Raw genomic sequence first — 25798 nt, 5'->3', positions numbered from 1 at the left:
ACGCATTAGTTCAAGACTCCAGATAACAGGTAAATCCATAAATACAAGACAAAAAAAATATCCTTCTTAAGAGAAAAATAGAGACATAAAAAATTCCTGAAATAGTGTCTTATAAAAATATCCTTCTTAAACTAGAAGCACATAGCAAGGTCCCAAATCCCAAAATAGTGTCTTAGATACATATATAGAGCCAATTGTTCTCGCATATAGGCTTGGGACAGGTGTCAGTAAGCAAGGCCTATGACGACAAACAATATAACCGTGAGCATTAACATAGTGTTGTGCCCATAACGTGCTGAACCAGAAGGAGTGGTGGGCGCCACAGCCTCATCTGTTAGGGTAGAAGACTCTATGATGCGTTCATCAGCCTTGGGCAGAACCTCAATATGTAGCTTGAGACCATTTTTGCAATTCTCTGGTTCACTGCTCACAAAATACCTCATTCCTTCACTCTCAAGTGGGATAGTATGCAAACCCTCTGTGTACATCTTGATGGGGTTGCTCACATCACATGCCTCATATTCCTCTTTGCTTTTCAGCTCTGCGACTAATCCCTGAGTCACGGAGTAGGTAAGCCCTGCTCATTTTGGCACGTGCACAGGCCCACAAAATCCTAGAGTTATTATTTATTAATTTAAATAGAGAAGCACTGCATAAGGACAAGAAATTAAATGTCTCATGATATTGATACTTACAAAACTTGTTTTTATAAGGGACATATATTCCATAAATCATTTTTATACAAAATCTTATAAAATAGAGACATAAAAAATTTTAAGAGAAAAAAAAATATAATAAGATGAAAAGAGAAAGGCAGAAAAATAAATTATAAGGAGTTATAGAAAGATTATATATATAAATATATAACATAATTATTTTTATGATACATTTTTCCTCTAAAAAAATATTTTTATAATTCATTTTTATCTTTGAGGTCATTGTTTGATTCCTCATTTCATCCTTGCATGTTATAACCCTAACATAAATTTATAATACAAGTATTGCGTCAAATTAAAATAAATGCTACCTACTAATAACACTGTTCAAATAATAATGCCATACATTTTTAACTCATTTTATTTCCTTTATTTAAGTGGGTGCTTGAATTAAAAGATAGTAGGTTTTATTTGTTGACAAAAAAACATTGAAAAAAATTCCTAAAAAGCGATTCCAAAAAGGAGCCAAGTCTATGCTTCCACTGATTAATGGCACACATATGAAACAACTAAGATCTATTGGGAATTTGAGTAATTTGTACGAGGTAATATTGTAATAAGCTTTCACCAGTATCAATATCACCATTGTGAAAAGAAAAAATGGTACATATACGAAAGCAAACCTAGAAGATACGCAATCTAACAACCGCAGTGCCTGGGCTCCGCCGTTTAAATGAAACCATAAACAGACGGGGAAAGCCAATCTATGAAAGCAAACGTGTTATACTCGTCTTTCATTAATTCGTTGCTTTTCGGGAAGAACATCAATAACATAATCAACGGCAAGCCCCAAATCATGTAAGAAAAAAATTCTATAAAAAAATAGACAAATGCTAACCGGTATTTAAGGAAAATGGTCAAGAATATTAAAGTAAAAATATTTTTATTGAAATAAATAAAATTTGATCTGTGAATAATCTTTTTTATTTTATCATATCTTGTTATGATTTACACGATAAATATTTTTTTAGTTCCTTGAGCTATGCTTATAAAAAAGTATTAAAAAAAAAAAAACAGAACAAAATACTGGGCATTTGCCTATAATTTGGTAAATAAAAAGAGAGAGAATTAGAGACTTACAAATTTGGTCTCCAACCCTGAAGACCCTGCCTGCAGCCCAGGAAACGAGGTCTGAGGTTTGATCCCAACCACGGTCTGCTCCGACCACATGGTGCACCTGCGCTTCCACCCATTTCCCACCAAGGCAAATGGCCACCAGAGCAACAATAAAAATCATCCCTTTACCCATTTTCATTTTCTTATATTCCTCAATCTCAAACACAAGGTAGAGGTATGTATGTGTGTGTGTGTGGAGTGTGAAGAGAGTAATGGAGTGGTGGTGAAGAAAAAAGAAGGCACTTTATGGTTATAAAGGAATGGTTTGGTTTTTTTTCGCCGAGGAAGGAATCACTTTTCGAGTAGCTTCCTTCCTCTCCCAAACTCACACGATGCAAAGCAAGGACTGGTTGTTGTGAGTTGTGACTCTCCTCCCACACTCACTGTAACCAATTGTCAATTGCGTAGTGTCAATGTGTGTATATGGAAGGTACTCTTATTCTAGCTGTTTCTATTTCTATGCCCTTTACCACAATAATGTGAAGGGCTTCCATGATTTTCACCATTCATGGACCACTTTACCGGTTTACCCTCCATCACATTATTGGATTCTTTATTTTTAATTAGTTTATTTTTATCTAAATAAATTATTATTAAAAAATTTAAGGTGATACATTCAATTTTTTTAACAAGTACTTATTATTTAATATTTATAAGAAAATAAAATTAATTAAAATATATTTATTATTTATTTTGTTCTTAATATTTTAATTTTGATAGACTAATTCAACAAAAACGAGACAAACAAATACTTTAAATATATATATATATATAAAATGTAAGAGGGTTGATATATTTTGGGGGGGGGAGGTTGATGGTGGAGTGGGCCAAACCATTTTGCCCCCCTACTTTACCCTTCATCACATTTGATTGTATTCCTTATTTTTCTCATAAGAAAAAAATGTTACTAATTAATACAATTATTAATAAACTTTTGTTATTTATCCAAATTTTTTGAAAATTATAAATTTGTGTAGGTCTTATTCTTTATTTATGAATATTATTCATAATTTTATATATTTTATGTTAAACTAGTTTTTTATTTTTTAATTTATTTTTTTTTTGGTTCAATTTGGTCCTCATCATCCATTTTTGCATAACGTCGTTAAATTTGTGTTCACGTGTTCACTTAAGGGAAGGACATGTCATTTGCCACGTGTACTCCATTGCTGACAATTTTGCGAGAATAGGTAACAAGACCAAATTGAACTTTTTCAAAAAAAATAGAAGATCAAATTAAACAAAAAAATAGATGACTAAATCGAACTAAAATAATAAATTAGAAAAAAAAACCTATATTTTAAATTAATAAGAAAGAGTGTTAAGAGAAATGTGTAAGTAACCCTTCATGACACTTTAATTAGTTTAGGCATTTTAGTTTTGAAAATTTTTAAAAAAATTCTGACAATTTTTAATTTTATAAGATGCTACTTATTTTAACATTTTTGGTGTAAAATGCTAATGAAAAATAAAATGAAAGAATATTAAAATAAATAACTCTTTATAGAGGTAAAATTGAAATGCCCAACTAATACAAACTCAAAAATTGATTTAAAAGGTTTTTTCCCCAGCCCCACTGAAAAACTTTCGGTACAATAAAAAGGGGAGTCCGTGATAAAAATGAAATATTATGCAACCAACAACCATCCCAGAAAAAGAAAAAGAAAAAATGGGAATAGAATAGCAGTCACTTATGGGGTTCATTTGTGTCCTCTAAGTGGGAGGTTCCGGGAATTGGCAATGTGGGATGAAAACATGAATATCAATCGTATGAAATACTTATCATAAAGGGAACACTAAACTCAAATAAATATTATTTGATGAATACTTCTTTTTTTAAGAATATAATTTTATGAACCTAAAATGGGCCAAACTTATAAAAATACCTTGACAACGGTTTGATTTTTAAAAAATATAATTTTATTTTTAATTACAAAAATATTATGTTATCTTTTATGAGATTAATTTAAAATATAAAATAATTGGAGTTTATGATGAATTTTGAATTTGATTCTTCTTTTAAAATTTTGCAAGGTATGAATTTGGTGAAAGTTTGATAAATTTTGAATGATCTTATATAATAAGAATTTAGGATTTGAAGGAGGGAAGTTTCGAGATTTTTGTTATTTATAAGTTCCTAATTTTTTTTCCATGTTTATCTTAGCTTATTTACCTGAAATCCTTTTTTACTTAAAGAAACATTTTGGCGTGCCTATCCTCTTATTATCGTTGGAGTAGAATTGAGTTAGGCCCAAAATTTTCACAAGTCTAAGAACCCACTTGTGACTTTCGTGTTTTTGCTCCATGTTCCTCTATTAACATTAAAACATAAGTTATTTGGGAATTGAGTAAGTAGCTTATAAGCTTTTAGCTCCTAACTTATGGTTTATAATTCAATTTTACCAAATATTTTCTTAGAAAAGAGACTTCGGTACAAAGTGTGAAGGAAAAAAAAAGAAATTAACGAAAAAGGTAAAAAGAAAAATTTAATTTATATTCACTTTCAATGTAATTTTTTTTACATAATCAACTAATCATAAATTATTATACGTATAACTTATCATAAGATTATTATTAACTTGTGAGGTTAAGTTACCCTTTTAATCTTATTTGTTTATTTATTTGGTTCAATTGATTTCGTAATTTTCAAAATGACATCAATATAATGCTTTCCATCTAATAGATCGTAATAGTATAAGAGGCCACATTGAATGAAAGTGATACTTGTCCAATTTCACTAATATTGTTACAATCAATTAGGCGTAAGACAATATTGATGCGATTTTGAAAATTAAGAGATAAAATTGAATTTTTTTATTAATAAAATAATCAAATTAAACCAATTAAATAAAAAACAAATCCAAACTGTAGTGAAATCTTATTATAAAATCAATAAATTTATCATGTATTATATATTATAAATTATAAGTTGTAATTAGATCACAATTTAAAATTTTGTACTGTATATACATCATTCTCTCTAAACGAATACTACGACAGTTTTCAAAATGTCTTTTCTCTTCTCTTAAAAAAAGATATCTTTTCTATTTGATCATTAAACTTTCAAATGAAAAGTGATAGAATGTTAAGATGAGCTTAATTTTGATAAATTATTAATATAAAGGTTTTTATACTATTAATTAAAAAAATATTACAGATATAACTTTTTAAATAATTAGGTTTAAATATGTTTTTCATAGTTGAAAAATAGATCATTTTCATTTTATTACTTAAAATTGATTTTTGTTCATCTACGTACCTAATTTTTTTTAATATTTTACTTTAGTACATGTCGTTAGTCTCATTTTGTTAAGTGATGACGTGTCAAACGGAATGTCACGTCATCAATGTTTAATCATTAACAAATATCCAAAATTTTCACGTTATCAACTCCTAAGCACTCCTACTTCCCCTTCTCCTTCGTCATCTTCCTCCTCTCCTTCTCGATCTTCTCACCCTCTTCCAAAGATCCATTCCTCCACCACAAACCGAAACTAACTCCCTTCTTTGGCCACCATTGCACTGCCTCTTCTTCTCTTTCCTTCGCCGTACCACCAACTCCTTCTCCACACACCTCAGCCATGACGTCTTTGGCCCCATCTTCGTCGACACCCTTGCTAACGCCCCCCTCGAAGCTCCTCTCCCACCACGCACTTCTCTTCTTACCCTCACCATCCTCACAGCCTGTCAGTGTCGTCGTGCATCATCGCTTTTAGCGGCACTCCGAGTCCCCAGTCCATCTTCCAATACTCGTAATCCTCAACCTAATCCCAACCCACTCCAAAAGCCGCCACTCATTCTTGTTCCCAAGTAGACAAACAAAGAGAGAGAGAGAGAGACTACTAATAGTCTCTATCTCTCAGCTAACAAGAAGATCATATTCATAATCATTGTTAAGGACAACTATAACAAACCCTTTTAGCTATCACTTTCTTCTCTTTAAACTCAATTGGAGATGAAGAAGAAGATAAAGCGAACTAACATGAAAAACCTTATGTTGTAGACATGGTTGGTTAGAAGAAAAGAGAAAAGATAATTTGGTTAAAAGAGAGTAGAATTAGACTAGGTAATAGAAGGAAGTAGAAGATGAAGGAGAGAGAGAGTGTTTTGGTAGTGAAGCACTAAACATGACATGCTTATAGAGGTGGTGTGAGAGAGACAAAAAAGTAAATTTTAATAGACAAAGACAAGGGGAAGAGACAATTCAGGGTTTTCTTTTCAATTTTATTAGTTAGTTAATATAAAAATTGGTTTTTTTAAATAATTTGAATAATAAAAAATGATGTGGAAAACTTGGGTACATGTGTCAGTGATTAGGCGTTGATGACGTGATACTTCGTTTATCATACCATCACTTAACCGAATAAGACTAACGACAAATACTACAGTGAAACATAAAAAAATGTTAGACACGGAGATGAACAAAAGTGAATTTTAGGTGGTAAAGTAAAAATAATCTATTTTTCAAGTATGATAAACATATTTAAGGCAAATAGTTATTAAAAAATTTTGCATTTTTTTTACATCCACAATCTTAACATATACTCCCTCTGATTTCAAATACAAAAAAAAAACCACTCTTTTATTGGTATCAAATATAAAAAAGTTTAAAATAATTTTACCTTATTTAATACTAATATCTATAAATTATCCTTCATTTAATTAAGGTGTTAGTTTCAATATCTCTTCTTTATTCATGATACCAAGTTCTAATGAAGGATAAACTAATTTTTTTTAATTGAAATTGATACAATTAAATATAGTGATCTAACTTTTTTAATTACGGTAAATTGTTTTTTTTCTTATATTTAAAATGAGGGCAATATAATACAATTCATAATCAAATTTATTTGTAATGCGTTTGGTGCGGATGTTGCTCTGGTAGTTCTCCTAGAAGTTTTTTGTGAAAATTTTTCATTAGCAAAAAATATAAATAAAAAAGTTTGCCTCCCCGGCCAAACAAAAGGACAGTGGAGCCTTTTAGAATAATGAAGCACGAAACAAAACATTAGCATAATTGGTAAGTGTTTGCAGATAAGTTAAAATTAAGGTTGAAGTTCGAATAATATTTAAATTTGATTCTTAACAAAAATAATTTATAGTCAAATTTTACTTATTATCCAGTTATTATCCAGTTAAACTCTGTATTAATTAGAATCCATTTTTACTATTGAATCATATGATTAAGATAAAAAAAAACCAAAAGTTGCCAATAATGACATTGCAATTGCTATTTCCACAATCCCTTTATACTAATGTATTCTCCCTTCTCATTTCTTATTCCCAAACTACCCTACTAAACGCATTCTCATCTCTTTCTTCCTCTCTGTAATTCTTAAAAAAAAAAAAAACACTTCCCATCCTTTTACCCTAACCAATATATTCATGTCTTCCTCCTCTTTTCCACGTTGAGGAGGCACCATCTTTGATTGTATTATGAACCCCTTGAGCATCAACTCTCCAAAGGATCCTTATCTACACAAGCCGTGACCCAACACAAGACTATGTAAGAAGTAGTGTAAATCTAATACTTAATGGAAACACAAAACGCCTGGATGCTTAAGCAACAAACACATTCAACTCAACCTATCAGGCAAAACAAACTCCCTCCTAAAATGCCCCAACTTCATGATTGAAGCATTCTTCCAAAGAGTCAAAGACAATTCCTTTTCTTGAAAATCCGCACTTTTCCAAACCCAGAAAATGGAAGGAATTCTGGGATTTTTTCTTGCGACAAATATTTTTATGCAGACCTTTTCGGGTTGATCTATACCATACTCTAGTCTCGTAAGGTGATATACACTAGCTAACAACTCATGCACCAAACCATTGTTCCTCTTCTCCATCTCATTGGACCCTCCCACCAAATCTCTCGGATCTGAAATCAAAACTGAAAAGTGAAGCACATTAATATCTGCCCAAACTCACACGTGGACCAGAATGTGTCACAAACAATTTCTATACTCAATTGGAATTACTTACAAATTTTATATCTAGATCAAATCTAATTCATGTAAATTGTGGTAGCAAAAATCAACAGGGGTAGTAAAAATAATTAGATTGTAACAGAAATTGAAGATCTAAAAATAATTAAATGGGGGAGAAAGGGACAAGGGGAGTGTGTATTGTAGGATAGTTTGGGGAGGAAAAAAGTGAAAAGGGGGAGTGCATTAGTATAAAGAGGGTATATATAGCAATTTCCTAATGACATTGCACATGATATATGGACTAGTGAGAAAATAGCCCGACTTCAGGCATGGCCCATTTGGCCCAACAAAAGCATAAGGGCTAGATCGCATATATGCTTTCACAGTTAAAAAAGAAAAGCCTCACTAATTTGTATATAAATGTATTTATTAAAACTCTATCCCCTTCGACAATAAATAAATAAATTATATTTTAGTCTTTAAAATATTATGATTTTTCTATTCATTCTCCCATTTTATTTTTATTTTTTATTTTATCCCTTCAAAAATTTCCTCCCGTATATTGTTTTGTATGTTAACAAAACGAGAGATTAAATAAGAAACTCCTAATACTTAACGAAATCAAATGAAAAAAAAATGTTGTTTAAAAATGTCACAGGGAAAAGTCTTGATATTTAATGGAACTAGAAAACAAACAAAAAGTATGAACAGTTAATCGACAAAATTAACATAAGGCTAATAGTGAAACTAGATGGGAAAAAAATTACAGCCTTTGTAAACGGCAAATCCAATGAGTAAATGTTATTATTACAAAGAATCAAAACATAATTTGACAACAACAATCTATTTTACTAGTAATAATTTCTTAAGTTAAACTTAAGCTTGCAACAAAAATCGGTTTAATATACCTACTAAGGTATAGCACAAGGAGAATATCATAAAAAAAAAATATCATTGCTTTGGTTCACTAGTTTCCTTGTGGAATGAAGCCTCAAATCTGGAAACCAAAAAGTGAATTTTTAGAGCAATATATCAAGGCTAAACTCTACAAAGCATAAATTAACGGAACCCAAACACTGAATCCGTTTAATTCTCACAAAGACACGTACATACAGAAGAGAGAGAGAGACCTGTCTTGAGATTATTGTTGTAAACATTAATTCAATTTAGAGTTTACAAGATATGCTGCATGAATAATGGAAAGGAGAGATGGCTGAGATGAGGAAGGAGAGAGAAATGCTTTCTTTATTCCTTTTAAAATAACTATAACAGTTCTAAAAAAATCAATTAAATGAATAGGCCAATAGGATATTTTTGTCTTAAAATTTTGGAATATTTTACGAATGCACATCAGCTAAAAAAGAGTATGATAGATATTAGCAGCCTCAAATTTAATTATTTTAACTTTTAAGATACCATATAAAAATTGATACATACTTATATACAGCACATACATTAATTACTTGCAACAAATCTAATAAAATCACATTATATTATAGTATTACCTTATTTTTTTTACTTTATCATGTCTAATACAACTTAAATTCATCCCAGACTTCTGCACGTGGCAAAATCTGAGTTTGATTCAATGAATATAGACGCTTATTTGAAGTTCATTGAACCTGGCCTCTTCTACAAACAACAAAACAAACACAACACAAGCATCTGCATGCACAACACCTCGCAACATAAGACAAAAGATATATATAATAGAAAAATGTGACAGTGATGCATATTGCATAGTATTCTTTCTTTTAGATATGGCAAGGATTCCAGTGAGGTTTCAGAGAGTGGCGGCGGCGTTTGACGCTGATGTGGCACGTGTGGGGCTCTGCGAGAGCAGCGGCAGCGAGCACTCGCCGGAGAGTTTGACCGATTTGTCTGATCTCGTGAAGTCTTTCATGGAGAAGAACGAGGCAACAACCGGAGAAAAAGAAGAAGAAGAAGTTGGTGATGTTCGTGAAGGTCACGATGAAGAAGAGTTTGAAAAAACTGAGTGGTCTTATTCGGAGAAGAGGGAAATGTTGCGGAGTTTGCTTTATGAGAATGATGATGATGAGGATGAAAGGGACGACAAAGAAAAAATTAGGAGAGAGGCTGAAGTTGCGTTTGGAGTTGTTGTTGGAAACTATTCCAAACGCAGGTTGATGTCTCTGTTGAGAGAAAAAGGTTTTGATGCTGGTTAGTATTACATGCTACTAATATTATGGTCCTTATATATAATTGATTTGTTATAGCATTCAAACAAAAATTACATACAGTTTCTTATGTGTTTTTAGCATCAGAATTGGAATTACATTAAAAATCAATTATTAAGATAAAATTCTTCTAGTTTTTATTTGAGAACAGTACCAAACATACTTAAGAACAACATCTAAGTTTTGTCCTACCTTATTAACGTTTAGCTCTTGTTTCTTGTCTTGCTCCAAGCTAAATGAGCTTAATTTTGATTCAACTCGATCATCAATTTAATTTGGCACATTTCAAAATGGTTGGCTAGAAAGAAAAAAAATGATTCCCATTCCTTTGGTTTATTTCCTTGGATCAATTCATTAAATTGATTAATCTATTATATTATCTCTACATCTAGATCGTTCGAGAGGGGAAAGTGTTATTCATCATACTCATGTGCCCCAGTCAGGATGCACGTACAGTATTTTTTTTATTTTTTATTTTCTACGTTCAAAATAGCATACATATCAAGTTGCCAATTGATGAGCCGCATGCATATACCAATAAGTATATGGTTATATACTATACTTATATTGTAGTAAAATAATATATTATTGAAATGGTCATCTAGTTATGGAACTTGGTTTAATAAATTATATACCCCTCTCTATGCAGGTCTTTGCAAATCCAAGTGGGAGAAAAATGGAAGATTAACAGCTGGTGATTATGAGTACATTGATGTCAATTTTAAGGGAAAACGCTACATAGTTGAAGTCTCCCTTGCTGGGAAGTTCGAAATAGCTCGTCCCACAGATCAATATTCTTCCTTGCTAGATGTTTTCCCATTGATATTTGTGGGTAAAGTGGAAGAGATGAAGCAGGTTGCAAGGCTGATGTGCACTGCTCTTAAGGGATCCATGAAAAGAATGAACCTGCACATACCACCATGGAGGAGAAATATGTACATGCAAGCCAAGTGGTTCAGTGCTTACAAGCGAACAACCAATGCAGTTGCAACTAAAAGGGCATCATTGCCATTGTCTTCTGATGAGTCTTTGTTTCCTAAAAGGTCCATGGGATTTGAAGTGCGACCTGTTAAAGCACACAATTGCAGGGATGTTTATGCCACTATTACTGGGTTCAGAATCGGCCATTTGACAGCTGTGCTTAATTCTGATAACCTTGGTGCATGATTGAAGTCATATTCATTATACTTTGTATAGAAGTGCTTTTCTTGATGGTTGGAATTGGATTTCATGAGTGGTGGTGTGAACTGTGAAGTGCCTTAGCCTCAAAAAGTGCTGAATTGAGAACAATTTCTTTGATGCACAGCTCTGGCATGTTTTTGTCTTATAGGTAGATCATAGATGTGGTAACTAGTAAGCAAGGTTCATTGCTATGCTAGCATTTCTTTTATTTATATGGGAAGATAATGTTAAAGAAAAATTGTTGTACAGTAAGATAAAGAATCGTTTTCTTGGCAAATGGAAAAGGATCTATATATACAGCCTTCAAATCCAATCCAAATGGCATTGGGAGAGCAGTTGAAAGATAATTGCAAAGACATTTATTGGTCTGCCTCCAACTTCCTATGCCTAGTGCCAGTGGTCCCCCAAAATGAATTGCATTGCGCCACGCAGTGGCACATCATCAGGAATAAACTACTAGTATAGCATATGTGGATAAATTATTCACCAAAAGCTAAATTACAATATAAATTATTCAACTCTCTAGCACTTCAAGAAAACGATCGAGATAGTCTCACTTTAAAATTGAAATAACTGTGTATAGTGAGCGGACCATATATAGTGAGTGTACCACTTCACCATTCTCGTCTCTAGATGCATGCTTCAATTTATTTTGTTCAAATTTGAAGTGGAAAAATATAAATTAAACTAATTCAAATCAGTTTAATTACAGTAGTTTAGATCGTCAAATTCAATAATGAACACCAGCAGAAGCAACACAATAACAAGTTTGCTTCATTCAAAAGTCGTTCTTCATTGTTCTCAGATTCTAATATCATTAAATGCATCATTTTTTTTACTATTTTTTTAATTTTGCAATTTTAATGAGATGATGATTCCTAGGCAATTTCTTTTTTTTATCGAAGCCAAAGAAGAAGAAAAATTAGTACTAGTACGAGTCTGTATGCTTTGCTAGCTGCTCTATTGCCACAGCCAACTCAGTCTCAAAACTTCAGGTGTTCAACATTGCCATTTATGACCAGAAAAAAAAAAATTTGTCACAATATCACTCACGAATATCACATCAGTTTCAACATTTGTTCTATTAAGGCCAATTACTTTGGTCCAAGTTGTTCAAAACTCTCCAATTAAGACGGGAAAGAAAAGCCTATGATCATTCAAGATTTCTTAGGTAGGGCTTTGAGTGTTTTTTATTTTTATTTTCAAAGAAAGTAGAAATAAGAGTAAAATTATGTTTGTTTAAAATTCAGAAAATATTTTAAAAAACAGACTCAAAATTGAAAATAACAAATCAACCTTTTTCATCTTTTTTGAAGAAGTAAAAATGTAATAACACCTTAGAATATTTTCTTGTTAATATATGTTTTATAAATTTTGAAAATAAAAACAGAGAATAAATATTCAAACCAAATGCCACCTTAATTCTTCTTGACAATAAGTTTACATCTCTACAACATCATGATATCTTAATCAAATTCTTTGATATCATTAGAACTCGAGGTGTCTTCATCATTCTCTGATCAAACATCAACAAAAGCTTGAGCTCATTCCAATAATGAAAATTGAGAAATAATGGATATCCCTCAATAGAGATAAATAAGGAGAGCAGATGGATGGATCGATTATTTAAAAGAGAGGATTACAAAGATCTGTTTAAAGCTTAATTTTTTTTAATAAAGATCGACTTGAATACTCAGCCGCAAATAAGTAATATCTATCAGGTTGACACAACTATTAATTGGAGCTGAAAGGAAACACAAGCCAAAGAAATATCATTAAATAAAGAAAAAGTGGGGATGAGATGTAAAAAAAGTTATGGGGGACAAACCCATAAAAGCTCAACTTATCAATCAAGAGAATCTATACTTTGGGAGAGTCATTTCATTTCTGTTATATTCTGTTGTCACAAAAGGGGGAATATATGTACCCACCAGCAAAAGGAAGTAATTGTAGTTGTGTGAGACAAGAGAAACTATACGAGTATTTAGAACTTAAATTAAAATGGTTGTATTATCTTAAATTTAAGAGATTCTTTCATATAATATCCTTTGATGACTCTTATTGAGTTGAAATTTTTGTCTTCTTTATGGTCATGTGATATGATAATTAGCATTGGTTTAAGATTATTATTACACAACTATAAAGAAAATAGTTTTTAATTCAATAAGAATCCATAAAAGATATCACATAAAAGAATTTTATCACTTAGACAAACTCATAAATAGGGTTTTGGTAGGTTGATGCCATTTGGATTGGTATAGTGCACTTAGATATCAACTTTCTATTTTGTCCAATTTGTACTTTCAGTTTGTGGTGTTTTGCTAAGTTGCATCTCATGCTTGACTTTTAATGAAAACTTTAGCTTGCGAAAAAAACAGACTTAAAACTTTAAATATAATATTATCTAAACATCTTCCGTATATCAATGTATTATTTTGTAAGTATTGTAATTATGATGCAGTACCTTATTCAATAACAATTGTAGTTTAGATGCCTTTATTTTCATACCATACAACAATAAACAAGACAAAAGCTTATGACTCAACAAAACTTCAAAAAGAATATAAAATGAAAAAATATATGATCAAGAAAATTGCCTAAAAGTTTTAAAAATTTAGGATTAAATATATTTTTTATTTCATAATTTAGTGTTTTTTTTATATTTTCATCCTTAAAAAAAATTCACTTTAGTTCCTCCAAATTAAGTTTATTTTTCTTTTTTTTTCATTATAATTACTATTGGTTACAAAAGAAAATGATATGACAAACAAAATGATTATGTCATCATGTTATATCATCACTTGATGATGTCAAAATGATTATCCCCATGAATTAAAATTAACACAAATATAATTTATTGGGACTAAAATAAAAAATGACATATTAAAACAAAAGAAATGCTTTAATATTAGTTTATTAACATCTTAATCTCTCTCACACACATGGATATATAGATACAAAAATGAAAATTAAAATTATTATGTGTGTGGATTTGAAACCAGGTACAAATATTATTTTTAAATGCAGGTATGGAAGTAAGTACTATATTCATATCCTACCCATTATCATCCTTATCTAAACTTGTTCTACTTTTAAACTTTTTTAGTTGTCCCTTTTTTTTTTCCTCCAAGGTTTTCCTTCAAGCTTCATCCTTCAATATCTTTTTCACACCTTTCACTACCTTCACGCAATTGTGATAACAATCATAATGATAATGAAAATAATCATAATAAATATTGGTAATGATAATAATAGAAGCTAAAATAATGATATTACTAATAATGACAATAATAATGATAATTGTGTCTGAAACAATAATAATAATGATAATGACTATGACCATTACAACAATTCAGTCTCCTTTAATAATTACATTATAATCTATTATAATTAAATATTATCATGTCAATATTTGAAACTTGAAAAGAGTACAAACTTCAAGGATGAAGTTCAAAGTCCTCTTCACTGAATCAGTCCATGCCAGGAAGACGGCATCGATATGCGGGTTCTTTAGACATGTAGAAAGAGAGCCACAAGCCTCGGAAAAAGCTGTTTTACATGTAAGATCACTAATGTACAAGCATCAAATAAATCATATTTTTAAATTTGTTTAAAATCATATTTTTTGTTATCGCGTTTTCATTTTATCCAAAATGAGTCTCTAGTTTCAACTCAAAATGAGATTTTATTGTTTTCAATTTTTGGTTCGTTCGAAAAAATATTTTTACTGAAAACAGAAATCCAACCAAATACATTTTCATCACCATTTTTTATTTCTAGTGAAAATAAAAACAGAAAACAATCAAACCAAACACCCCCTTAATTTTCTACTTTAGAGATCCAAGGAACTATAGGCTAACCACCAATTCAGTATCGCTCTTTGAGGGATTGTTTGTATTGGCTCATTGAGGGAAACAGAGAAGTTGTCTTCATCGGCAAAAACTCAATTTTGCATGCAGTATTTCAAGCAGGAAAAATTCGTTGCGGACGAACGAAGTTACATTTTCAGATACAAATACAATCAGGCAATTAGTCCTTTCATACTACAGAGCTCAGAGACCTGCTGTTTTAGAACACTGCCGAGTATTTTACACTAAAATCTATTTATTATAAAAAGGACCAGGGCAAGTATGAGCATGATTTTAGAAGAGGGCTGACAAATTAAAATAAATTTAACATATTTTTTGTTTATTTTAAAAATTAATATCTTCCCTTTCTTTACAATCCAATTTCCAAGGCTCCTTCTGTCCGGGCAGTACTATAATATTCATAGCAAATATCTATAAGCATAATATCAAGTCACTAGAAATCTGCAAGCCTTAAGATTATTTAGCAAGTCTAATTAATACAAGAGTGAAAACAAAGTGATTAATTGAAACTAATAAAAATACATGAGGGAGAACGAAAATAAAATTAAACTTATATAGCCACGGCCTCAGAATCGCAGAATAATAACAGCAAGGCATGACAATGCCATTCAGTCCTGAAAGATGGTTTTGGTGACTATTATCATCATCGGCAGGTGGTAGCTACACTGTAATTTGGATAGACAAGTAAAGACAGTTGGAAGCAGATAAATTCACATATAGGAATTTCAAATTTTAGCAAAGGCAAAGAAAAAAATAAAGAGTGTATGCAATATGTATGTAGGCACCCATAGACGCAAGCTGCTGAAATATCAAAAGCAGATTGCCTGGAAAGTGACCATTGTAATTTGCAAGTGTTTAGAAGGGTCTTCAAAAAAAGCGAAATCTTAGGCTTACTTTCCTCTTCTCCCCTTCTCAGCACAAACCCAAAAGGGTAAGAAAAATGAACTTTTAAGAGGAAGAGAGTGAATGTGAGAAGCTCGGTAAGCAGATTTGTTGACAGAGACCCCAAAAGGATATCACAACAACGGGCCAGTTAGCTTCTGCAATGGAATTGATATAGCTACAGCCACTATGGCACATTCAAGATCAAGGGTACAGCTTTTATGCTCCAACCCTTCCCTTGGTAAATGTAGCCCCACCAACACAACATCTAAATCTAATAAATAACCCAACATTTTCAATTGGAATAATTATCAAAACACAAACAAGAGTTAAGCACTGGGATAGTATTATGCTTGAAAAAAAATTGTGAAGAGGAAGGATGGTGAATTGGAAATTTAAATAAACAAATAAAATATTCCAAATGAAATTCAAGCTTTGCCTGCTTCTGGAATTGCAAAAACAGTTTACCAAGGTAATAGAATTCCGGTGGAAAGAACATAAACAAAAAGAAGAGGACACCATTTTTATTAAGGAAAAATGATGAAGTTCAAAACTTGATGTGATTTAAAAGACTCAAATTGAATAGAAAAAATTGGGATTTTTAATTTTGGATAAAATATGATATTTTAAATGGTAATATTTTATTATGTGACTCAAGGTGTTAATGGTGTAAAGACATCTCACGAAAGCCATTAGGGAGAGAACAAAGTTTGGATCCTAGTAAACAATGATAGCTTACCAAACTCATTCAGACTTTACTACATAATCTCCTCCTTTATTGCCTTTCTATTGGAAGACAGCTTGACTTAAAAGTTGGAGTGTCATTTGTATTTGTATGTATTCATCTTTTCACTTTATCACTTGGAGATAATGATGAGAAGTAGCACTGCTATTTCTATGAATAGGAAGAACTAAAAACAATCATTTACTATCATTCATAGGAAATGATAAATTTGTTCCCACCACTTTTATGGTGGACTCTTTTTGCCAGTAAGTCACACAGTATATGAATCTAAAGGTTATGCGTCCGTTTGTTTAAAATATAAAATATACTTCTAATATAGTTGTCTTTTTTAAATGATTTTTTAAGAAAAATATAAAATTTGTTTCTTAAAAGCACAAAACTATTTTTTAAAGTAAAAATAGTTTAAATAAACACACTAGTTTTTTTATAAAAAAAAAACATTTTTTTAATAAATAAATTTAAACAAATGAACTTAATATCTAAATTTTAACTTACTGATAGTTATACATGTATCCAATGAATGAATTTGAGTTGACCTTGAGTTTATGAAGAAAGACTTGATTAAATACACTTAGCTTTAAGTGTCATTAAGTTTCAAATCAAAGACTTAATTATGGTGGTGGTTGAAAAAATAAAGTTATAAAATTCTATTTTAACAAAAGCGTATGAGATCCGACACGGTTCATTTCCATCATACACACTACACAGTGACACATTGCACATTATGAACGGTCTCGATTGGCCACTGCGTAAACACCACCACAAAAAAAGTGACGCACTGGATCTTTCACCCATAGACGGAAGCCAGGGGATAAAAAGAAAGGCTCTGTTTGTCTTTAGAGAATGTGTAGGAAAGGAAAGGGTTTTGTAGAGGGAGAGAATTCCAAAATATTATCGTAAAATAAAACTTTTTTTTTATAAAAAAAAAAACGTGTGTGTGTGTGTGTTAGTGTTAGCGGAGGCAGATCGGAAGCGGGAAGTTGGGAGATCTGTGCTAGATGGAGGGAGTTGGGGCCCGGCTGGGGCGGTCCTCGACCCGGTACGGACCGGCCACGGTGTTCACTGGACCGGTGCGGAAGTGGAAGAAGAAATGGATCCACGTGTCCCCCTCTTCTGCTTCCTCTAATTCCAACGCCAATAACCACGCTTCCAATGCCTCTCATCTTCTCCTCTACAAGTGGACCCCTCTCACCCAAAGCCAGAACACCACCAACAACGCCAACGCTAACGGTAATGCCAAGGACGCGCCGCCGGAGCCACCCGCGGAACCGCCTCGAAGAAAATTCAAATATGTTCCGGTATTATTCTTCTGCTCCTTTTATTAGTTTAGGGTTTTACTGAAAACTCATTAAATTTAAAATATATGGGATGGAAATTTCACTTGTATAGTTGGTGACACGTGTGATATGTTTTTTTTTTTTTTTTTTGCATTTGTATAAATGGGTTTGCTTGTAGTTATTACAATGTCATGATAATTTGTGTCTTATTCGGTTTTGCTTGTTTCTTTTTGTCCCTTTGTTTTGGAACACGGTTGAAAGTCGTGTCCTGATGTCAATCCATTTTTTCTTAATTATTTTTATCTATAAAAGATAATGAGAGCAAATGTAGGAATAACCGGATTACAAATTGTTGGTTGTTAACTGTAGTTTCTTCCTGTTAAGATTTGCTTGTTCGGATATTGGGAGGCGGAATCTAATTGATACTCAATCGAGATTGTTGTTCGTTGGTTGCTTCCTGTGTATGTATTTGTGAGTATTTGAATTTCCAAGGTGTAATTCTGATTGGAATTTACAATCAGCTCATCAAGACAGTGCAGGGTATTTCTGATTCTTGGACATATATATCATAGAATCTGTTTTTCTCAGTGATTATAAACAATGGAGGAAAGAAAGAAAGATAAGAAATGCTAGTATCTTTAATTTGTTAAGATCAAATTTTCTCTCATTGCTCTGTAAAATATGAAAATGCCTTTTTATTTTGGTGACTTTCTGAACATTAAGATAGAACAGATTTGTTTTCTAACTCCTACAAAAAAAAAAAATCGAGGGATTGGGGGGGGTGTAAATTAGCTGGGTTATATTCTTATGTCATAGTATGAAACTACCCTCTCTGCAGTACTGCTTGATCTATCATTTGGTCTAAACTTTTAAGAAACTTGAATCAAGAACAAGAAACACAGATGATGATCCCCCACCTAGCTATTACCATCCCAAGTGTCTAAGTTCTTTGTTTAAGAAATGAAAGTCAATGTAGTTTGAATGCACCAAGATGGTGTGGAAGTATGGTAATTCTCTCTTGAGCTAGAGCCTCGAGTTGATGAGTGATGATAAAATAAAGATTAATCAAAGAGAAAACTTATCAAAAAGGGGGGTTAGTTTGGTCCAAGGTTGGGATTAGAAACAACTTATGATAATGGCAAGTCTGCAATTTATGTGATGGATGAAAAGAACAACTCTAGTGCTGAAAGTTAAGTTACTCAATCACTCAAATATCTGAACTAAAGTTCTAAGAAAAAGAAAAATAGAATGATAACCAAAGTGTTGGAGACCAGGATTGTTTTGGTGGAGATGGAAAGGGGGTCCATTTGTGAGAACTCTTCACACAGCCAAATTGGTTTTCAATCATTTGTTATTTTGTTGCATGCGTAGATCCTAATCTCTCTCTTCAACTTCTGTATTTCTGTTTTGGGGCAGGGGCTAATTCAACTTCCTTGTCGGTAGATGGTTTTTAGTTGAATATGCATGTGTTTGGGAACAAATTGTTGGTGTCAAACCAGTCACATCAAGTTGTTGGTCCAAGTAAACAGACACTTCTGGACTAATTTTGATGTCAAACCAAATGGATGTTATAGTCTTTTGAGGGACATAATTATGTGTTGTATTGCTGTAGACTATAGTGTTGCATTGGATGCACTAATGTTGGAAATCGTATGTGCAACATTCATTGGTGTTTGTCATGTTTCCCATGAAGTATGAACACATCCTCAGAACAAGAATCACCAGTTATTTTGCTTTCAAATGCACAGTATTGTATTTGTGAGTTGTTAAAAATTGTCACAGAACTGATGATATTCAACAGTAATAACTATGCTGGACTAGCCAGAGCTTTTGATCCTTGGTGTACTTGAAGTCATCTGTGGTACACTTACACCATTTATGAATCAATTCTGTATTCATGCTTTTTGTGATGATAATAAATCAATACTGGTTTATTCTGTCAAATTGGTAATTAGGTTTGGGAAGGTGTGGTAATCTTGGTTGTCTGATGATGCAGGTTGCTCTACTAGAGGAGCAAAAAAATGAGGCTGCAGAAAATGAGGGTACTGAGAAGGTTGACGAGGAATCTAAACCAATTGATGTTGATTCAGGTGCAGCAGAGGCAACTCGCAAGAATGAGACTTTGGATGAAAAACCTGACATAAATGATGTCCCAATGGAAGAAAGTCAGGTAAACCTTTTCATGTCTCTTTTGTTTACTTCATGTTTTTCCACGTTTTCTTCCATTTTTCTAAAGTATCGTCTAGAAAGTAATAACTGCAGCCCACAATCTATTCTACAAAGGTTAAAATCAGACAATGAAGGTTCTGATCTTTCATTTTTAACTTTGGACACTTTTTATGCTTCAAATTAGGCAATTTAAAAATTTATGGATTGGGCATTACAATCATGTAATAAGTGATTTACATCTCTCTAATTTGTTGTGTCTGTTACTAAATTTAAAGTCCATAGCAGTGACTAGTGAAGGGCTTGATCCCATTTCTTTTTAATATGTTAATAGCGACTTTGGTCTTTTATATTTCAGTCTCAGTACAAAAATCAGGTGGTGCGCCAAGATCTGAATGAAAGCACCTTGGATTTAAGTTTGGGCTTGACATCACATGATGATGAACATGATTCTGATTCAAAAACTAATCAAACGAGAGATGGCCAGTAATGCAAGTTAACTCAAGTGGTACTGAAACATGAACAGGGGTCTCATGATTCTCCAGATAGTGAGAACATAAATGATTCAGTCTATATACCTTGTTGATGGGAGGGAATTTTCCCCTGGCTTTATGTTCAACCACTGGTTATTTTAGGTTGGATTATTGTAACGAATATGCCTATAATATGGATTTTTTTTGTTGAGTTTCTTTGCCGGGCTGAATGTAATATGTATTGGAGGAACGGATAGTGTACCTTTTTCCCAATCATTGGACAGATTTTTTCCAGATATTTATTGAAATAGGATATTCTGGACTTTGAAACTACAATGGTGTGGAGCTAAATTGTTTTTTTTTTTTCTTTTTCAAAATAAAATAAATAGCATTCCTGATGCAAATGTGCTTCTGATGCTTTTCTACTGACTAGAATTAAATCATTTGGCCTTTTGAATTACAATTACTACCATGGTTTCCTCATCATGTATGGTCTGAGTTTATTTCATCTTTCATTTTTGGTAGATTATTTCAAAGATTAGCTCAGATCCACCATACTTAATGGAGATGGTGGTTTAATGGTAATGGTAACACTTAGGATTGATTTGGTAGAGTAGAAAGAAAAGAAAAGAAAGTCAATAGAGAAAAAAGTAATTGAATTAAAGTAGTGTAGAAGCGTGATAGCATGTTTGTTTTCTGTTTCTACAAAATAGATTCTCGAGAATTAGAAGTTAATCTCCATAGCTCCTGTGTGTATTTTAAACTACGTACGTGGAGAGAGAAACTTGAATTCATGTTTATTAATCTTGTCCAATCACCCACTTAGATTCACTGATTTTTAAAAACTTCTGTCCCTTATCACTCCATTTCTTCTCAACCAAATCAAGCCTTGAATATTTTTCCATCCCAACAAATGTCACTTTTTAATTTTTTATTTTTAAATCCTGTAAATTTATTTTATTTTTAGTCTCTGTAATATTTTATTTTGTATTTACAAAAATTTAAGTATAAAATGTTGCAATCTTACTGGTGTTGTACTAATAATATGACACTTTTTACTTTTTAGCCTGTGACATGAATAACATGACATTTAATATCATTTGATGACAATTTTTGGTACTGATCATTTGATGATGACACTTAACGACTTCATTCGTCACGTTAACACTATCATTTAGCAACAAAACAAAAAACGATCAATTCAACACTTCTTTTTTAAAAATACTTACAAAAAAACTAAAATTAAAAGCAGAAAATTACAAGTTTAACAGGAATTGAATTTCAGCCATTCGAAATCTAGGCAATATTTAAGCTATCTAAAAAGCACATATACCGTGGTGCATTAGAATGCTAACCAGTTTTAAGTGGCAGATGAACTGCAAGTGTGATTGCTTTAAGACCTGTGATTTATAATGATAATAAGAAATATCAAAGACGCCCATTAGGGACCAGTTGTATTCAGTTGCCCACTTATCTTGATTCCCTTATTTTACCCCAATCAAATACAGATGGAAAAAACACACAAGTGAGAATGCTTTTGACAGTTTGAAACTTGCAAAAGTACAAATGAACTACCAAGTAAGAATACAATTATATAACGGAAATTACAGCCTGGGCATCTGCATCCAAGTACACAATAACTTTCGAGATTTTAAAAAATTTAACATCATTCTTTTGTGACGGCCTTCACCTCCGCCTCTGAGGAATAATCATGCCTGGAAAGTAACACAAGTTAATATATCTATCATGGAGAATAGGTTCTAGTGTCAACAACAATTTTTGCAACAGTACCAAAATATAGCTAAGGTTATCACATTGCAGAGTTTAAAATAAAATTGCAATTGTTTTTCTTCACTCCCTATTGCCTTCTTTAAACTTTGTGCAAAAATATCAAAATTTGATTTTTTTGATGAATGGACCCAATATTTTGGGGCATAGGATGAGTGAGATGTATGCAAACTTAATCTCACATGAGGGAAGAATCTGATTGTGATTAGAACCCAAGAACACAAGGTCATCAAGTAGAAATCATCCAAAACAAAATTAAATAAATATCCCTTACCGCAATTTGCGTGATAGTTGGTATATGCCTGTCCCTGCCATTGCAATGTTTACACTAAACAGGTTCCAATTTTTCTGTAACATGGAAAATAGTTGTAACAAGGTCATACTTTTGCAATACAAGAGAATTATGCAACTACAAACCAGAATTATGTACACATCATGTACTGTGATGAAGGTAATAACAAAGTTTTGCTTTCTTTGGAGGTCCATAAATAATCATGTCTAAATGAACTAGTTAAAAGAAATATGTCAATCACGTCTAAATGGACCAGTTAAAAGAAATCTGTCTTTAGAAAAAATCAAACTTACTGGGGTGATTACAGTGCTGTAACGAGACCAGATAATTCCAGTAGCTGTGACCGCTGCATAAAAACCAAAAAAGTAATCAGCAATGTATGGATATAAACAAAACCCAATACACAATGGTATACCCTAAAACTGCATGCAACTTGAATACTAAGTGTAGTCTACACCTTTCAGGGAACCCAGATATGCAGATAAGGATCAAATATAAGAAAAAGCATATGTGGGTGCATGCGTGAGAGACAGAGACAGAGACAGGGGGAGAGAGGGGGGGGAGGAGGGGAGGAAGGGAGACTGGTCTATGATAGATAACAGTAAATGTGGTTGTTTATGTACATGCATACCTATTTGCTGAGGATAGGAAAGTTTCTCAGGTGGTTTTGAGAAATCAGCAATGTTGGCAATGCTGATGCCCCACTTAAAGGTAGGTGCCCAGAAGTGAACTGCATAAAGTAATGGGTTAATCTATGCATTTATATAGGACGACAATGACAATGTTAACACTTGATAATAACATTGGTCACTAAAAACATAAAAAGAGAGAACAATTTGAATCAGTGGGAAACTAATGCCGTACACTTGTAAAATACAATCTACTTGGTATTGGTACTTTGAGCAAGTGATGTTTACAAAGTACAACACAATCACACAAGCAAATCTATGTATATAAATGACTGCACTGGACTCTTTATTCAACAATTGTTAACTTTCCAACTGCAACTCCAAAACTAATTACCATTATTTTTTCTTTACAGAAAGACAAATTCAAGTTCCACTGCACTCTTTAAATCAAGTTAGAATACAACACCAAGATCATACTTCCAATTTACTGCAAACAAGGACTGCATTTCCAGTTTTTTCATACAAAATCTAGCAAACATTATACTTAAAAAAAATGTGATATTTGAATATGATCATACCCTTCAAAGCAGCATCTCATTTGAATGCACAAGTTTGTTTGCTGGTGTCTTCCACTTTACCCAGATTACAAAATATTAACATTCAATTTTTTGTAGGTCATCCATCTCATTTTCATTTTATCTACCCAACCGTCTCCTTATGTTCAGAAATTAAACTAATAGACGAAGCCCAAGTTTCCAACATTCCCAAATATCTAACCAACAGTTTCGTTTCAACCACAAAAAAACCCTTTTCTCAAGATGCAATCCAATGTCAAATTAGGTTTTTTTTTTTTTAAAAAAAAAACTTAGGTTGTAAATCAAGCAGTAACATGACCTTTTATCAAATTAATAAATCAAAATTCGTAATCTATGCCAAATCCTGCCGCTGATTTATGTATAGAAAAAAAGTTCAGGTAAAAAAATCAACCACTCAGCAATGAAAATCAGAAGCGCGAGAAAATAACAAATTCGACGAAATCAACTCACTGGTTTTAGGCCCAGCTGGGTGATTCCATAAAGCTTGAAGCTTTGCAGCCGCCATGAATTGAATGTTTGTTCTTCCCTTTGATCGAAGGCGAAACGGGTTCAGCTTCTAACACTGCGGCAAAGAGAGAAAAACAACATATTTATATACAATATTATTATATTATTATTATATACCGTAATCATCTACGATGTAGGAGATCCACTCCGCAACCGTAGTCAAATCACTTTGCGACGCGTGTCTTGAACTCGGTCAACACTTTTCTCACGTTGACCTATTTTGGTTTGGGGAGGAAAACTAGTATAATCACGTGCTTGAAAATTTTAAAATAAAAATGTAAATACTTAGAAGGATAAGATTAAAAGTTAACAGTAATCATAAATAATTTAAAATAATATCTAATCATTATAATTTACATTAATACTTCAGTTGCGGTTTGTTATACAAATTTAGAAGAAAAAAAATATTTTTTTTGAAAAGTTAAAAGTCTTAGATAATTATACTAATCCCTAAAGGACAACTTCTCTTCCCTATAAATATTATTCTATTCACAAAATTAGGAATTGAAACCACTATCATATGTTTAGAAGGTCCAAACTACTAACAACTTAACTTGTGTAACGTCTTGTGGGTAAACAAATTGAAAGGCATTATAACTAATCATTTATGAATTCAATTAAATCGATGTTGTTTGAATATATTTTTATTAAAATAATAATAATAAGATTAAAAAAAGAAAAGTGTATCAATAAGTTAAAATAGTAATTACTCATATTATATTAAGAATTTTTTTTCCAATTATTATCAATATGGATAATAAAATATATACCTTTTATTTGTTAAAAATTAATATGGCTTTAATGGCTATTCATTTTAAAAATTTAGAAACAAATAATGATTAAAAGATAACAATATCCACAAATAATTTTAAATCATATTTTTTATTTATGATCCATACATGTAATAAAATGTATTTTATTGATTTATTTAATGTACTTTCAGTTGCAATTTGTTTTCCAATTGTAGACCGAAATTATAAAAAAAAATAGTATAAAATAAAAAATACTTATATACAGATGTTTTTAATTAAGCATGCCAAAAAATAAATGAAATCAATATTATTTAAATATTAATCATTTAAACTTACAATAATCAAACTAAAAGATAATATAATTTATAAATGAATGAAAATAGTATTAGTTGTATTACATTAATGTATTTATGATCATTAAATTAAACATTTAAAAACTGAATTAAATTAACATTTTAAATATTTTATTAAAATTGTAAATGATATGTCTTGTTTAGTTTTTGGGGTTTTAGCTGGCATATTTTTATCGAAAATTTTAATAAAAATATTATATTTCTGTTTTTTGGGCATGGTTGTATGATTTAAAAGTTGGGCTGGGACGCTGGGTTAGGACTTAGGATTTAGTGGTAATTGAGAAGAATACATCATCAATTGGTGAGGAGTAGATGGCTCCAAGCTTTGTT

The 25798-nt window shown here is 31.8% G+C and overlaps 4 protein-coding genes and 2 non-coding genes across 6 annotated transcripts; 2 read left to right on the top strand and 4 right to left on the bottom strand.

Annotated features, from left to right (window-relative positions):
- Positions 1-38: 38 nt before the first annotated feature.
- Positions 39-2264, bottom strand: LOC114386703 (uclacyanin 1-like). Its single transcript, XM_028346741.1, has 2 exons — positions 1797-2264; positions 39-577 (listed from the first exon to the last, which is right to left on the bottom strand). Exons 1-2 carry the CDS (start codon positions 1969-1971, stop codon positions 225-227), a joined length of 528 nt encoding a protein of 175 aa, XP_028202542.1. The 5' UTR covers positions 1972-2264; the 3' UTR covers positions 39-224.
- A 7205-nt stretch (positions 2265-9469) lies between these two features.
- Positions 9470-11440, top strand: LOC114387700. Its single transcript, XM_028347904.1, has 2 exons — positions 9470-9940; positions 10607-11440. The coding sequence occupies exons 1-2, from the start codon at positions 9520-9522 to the stop codon at positions 11122-11124; spliced, it is 939 nt and encodes a 312-aa protein (XP_028203705.1). The 5' UTR covers positions 9470-9519; the 3' UTR covers positions 11125-11440.
- A 4129-nt stretch (positions 11441-15569) lies between these two features.
- Positions 15570-15661, bottom strand: LOC114388814. The gene has a single exon (XR_003661607.1). It is a non-coding gene; the product is annotated as a small nucleolar RNA SNORD96 family (small nucleolar RNA).
- Positions 15662-15972: 311 nt separating this feature from the next.
- On the bottom strand, positions 15973-16077 carry LOC114388800. The gene has a single exon (XR_003661593.1). It is a non-coding gene; the product is annotated as a small nucleolar RNA snoR109 (small nucleolar RNA).
- Positions 16078-17470: 1393 nt separating this feature from the next.
- On the top strand, positions 17471-20884 carry LOC114388088. Its single transcript, XM_028348423.1, has 3 exons — positions 17471-17933; positions 19909-20082; positions 20437-20884. The coding sequence occupies exons 1-3, from the start codon at positions 17634-17636 to the stop codon at positions 20566-20568; spliced, it is 606 nt and encodes a 201-aa protein (XP_028204224.1). The 5' UTR covers positions 17471-17633; the 3' UTR covers positions 20569-20884.
- A 1055-nt stretch (positions 20885-21939) lies between these two features.
- LOC114388089 (mitochondrial pyruvate carrier 4-like) lies at positions 21940-24443 on the bottom strand. Its single transcript, XM_028348424.1, has 5 exons — positions 24307-24443; positions 23263-23361; positions 22925-22977; positions 22614-22687; positions 21940-22266 (listed from the first exon to the last, which is right to left on the bottom strand). The coding sequence occupies exons 1-5, from the start codon at positions 24359-24361 to the stop codon at positions 22218-22220; spliced, it is 330 nt and encodes a 109-aa protein (XP_028204225.1). The 5' UTR covers positions 24362-24443; the 3' UTR covers positions 21940-22217.
- Between the last annotated feature and the right edge of the window lie 1355 nt (positions 24444-25798).

This window comes from Glycine soja, chromosome 15 (assembly GCF_004193775.1).
Source record: "Glycine soja cultivar W05 chromosome 15, ASM419377v2, whole genome shotgun sequence".
Classification (NCBI taxonomy): Eukaryota; Viridiplantae; Streptophyta; class Magnoliopsida; order Fabales; family Fabaceae; genus Glycine; species Glycine soja.
The sequence above is the reverse complement of the archived record's forward strand: the minus strand, read 5'-3'. Positions and strand labels throughout refer to the sequence as shown.

Bases quoted from the DNA above. Each gene is read 5' to 3' on its own strand.
- LOC114388089 (XM_028348424.1), bottom strand. From the start codon at position 24,361: ATGGCGGCTGCAAAGCTTCAAGCTTTATGGAATCACCCAGCTGGGCCT. The intron at 23,362-24,306 runs GTGAGTTGATTT...TACTTTATGCAG, and splicing joins CCCAGCTGGGCCTAAAACCA to TTCACTTCTGGGCACCTACC. The intron at 22,267-22,613 runs GTAAGGGATATT...GTTACTTTCCAG, and splicing joins CAACTATCACGCAAATTGCG to GCATGATTATTCCTCAGAGG.
- LOC114386703 (XM_028346741.1), bottom strand. From the start codon at position 1,971: ATGAAAATGGGTAAAGGGATGATTTTTATTGTTGCTCTGGTGGCCATT. The intron at 578-1,796 runs GTAAGTCTCTAA...CAAAATGAGCAG, and splicing joins CAGGGTTGGAGACCAAATTT to GGCTTACCTACTCCGTGACT.
- LOC114387700 (XM_028347904.1), top strand. From the start codon at position 9,520: ATGGCAAGGATTCCAGTGAGGTTTCAGAGAGTGGCGGCGGCGTTTGAC. The intron at 9,941-10,606 runs GTTAGTATTACA...CTCTCTATGCAG, and splicing joins AGAAAAAGGTTTTGATGCTG to GTCTTTGCAAATCCAAGTGG.
- LOC114388088 (XM_028348423.1), top strand. From the start codon at position 17,634: ATGGAGGGAGTTGGGGCCCGGCTGGGGCGGTCCTCGACCCGGTACGGA. The intron at 17,934-19,908 runs GTATTATTCTTC...CTGATGATGCAG, and splicing joins GAAAATTCAAATATGTTCCG to GTTGCTCTACTAGAGGAGCA. The intron at 20,083-20,436 runs GTAAACCTTTTC...TTTATATTTCAG, and splicing joins TCCCAATGGAAGAAAGTCAG to TCTCAGTACAAAAATCAGGT.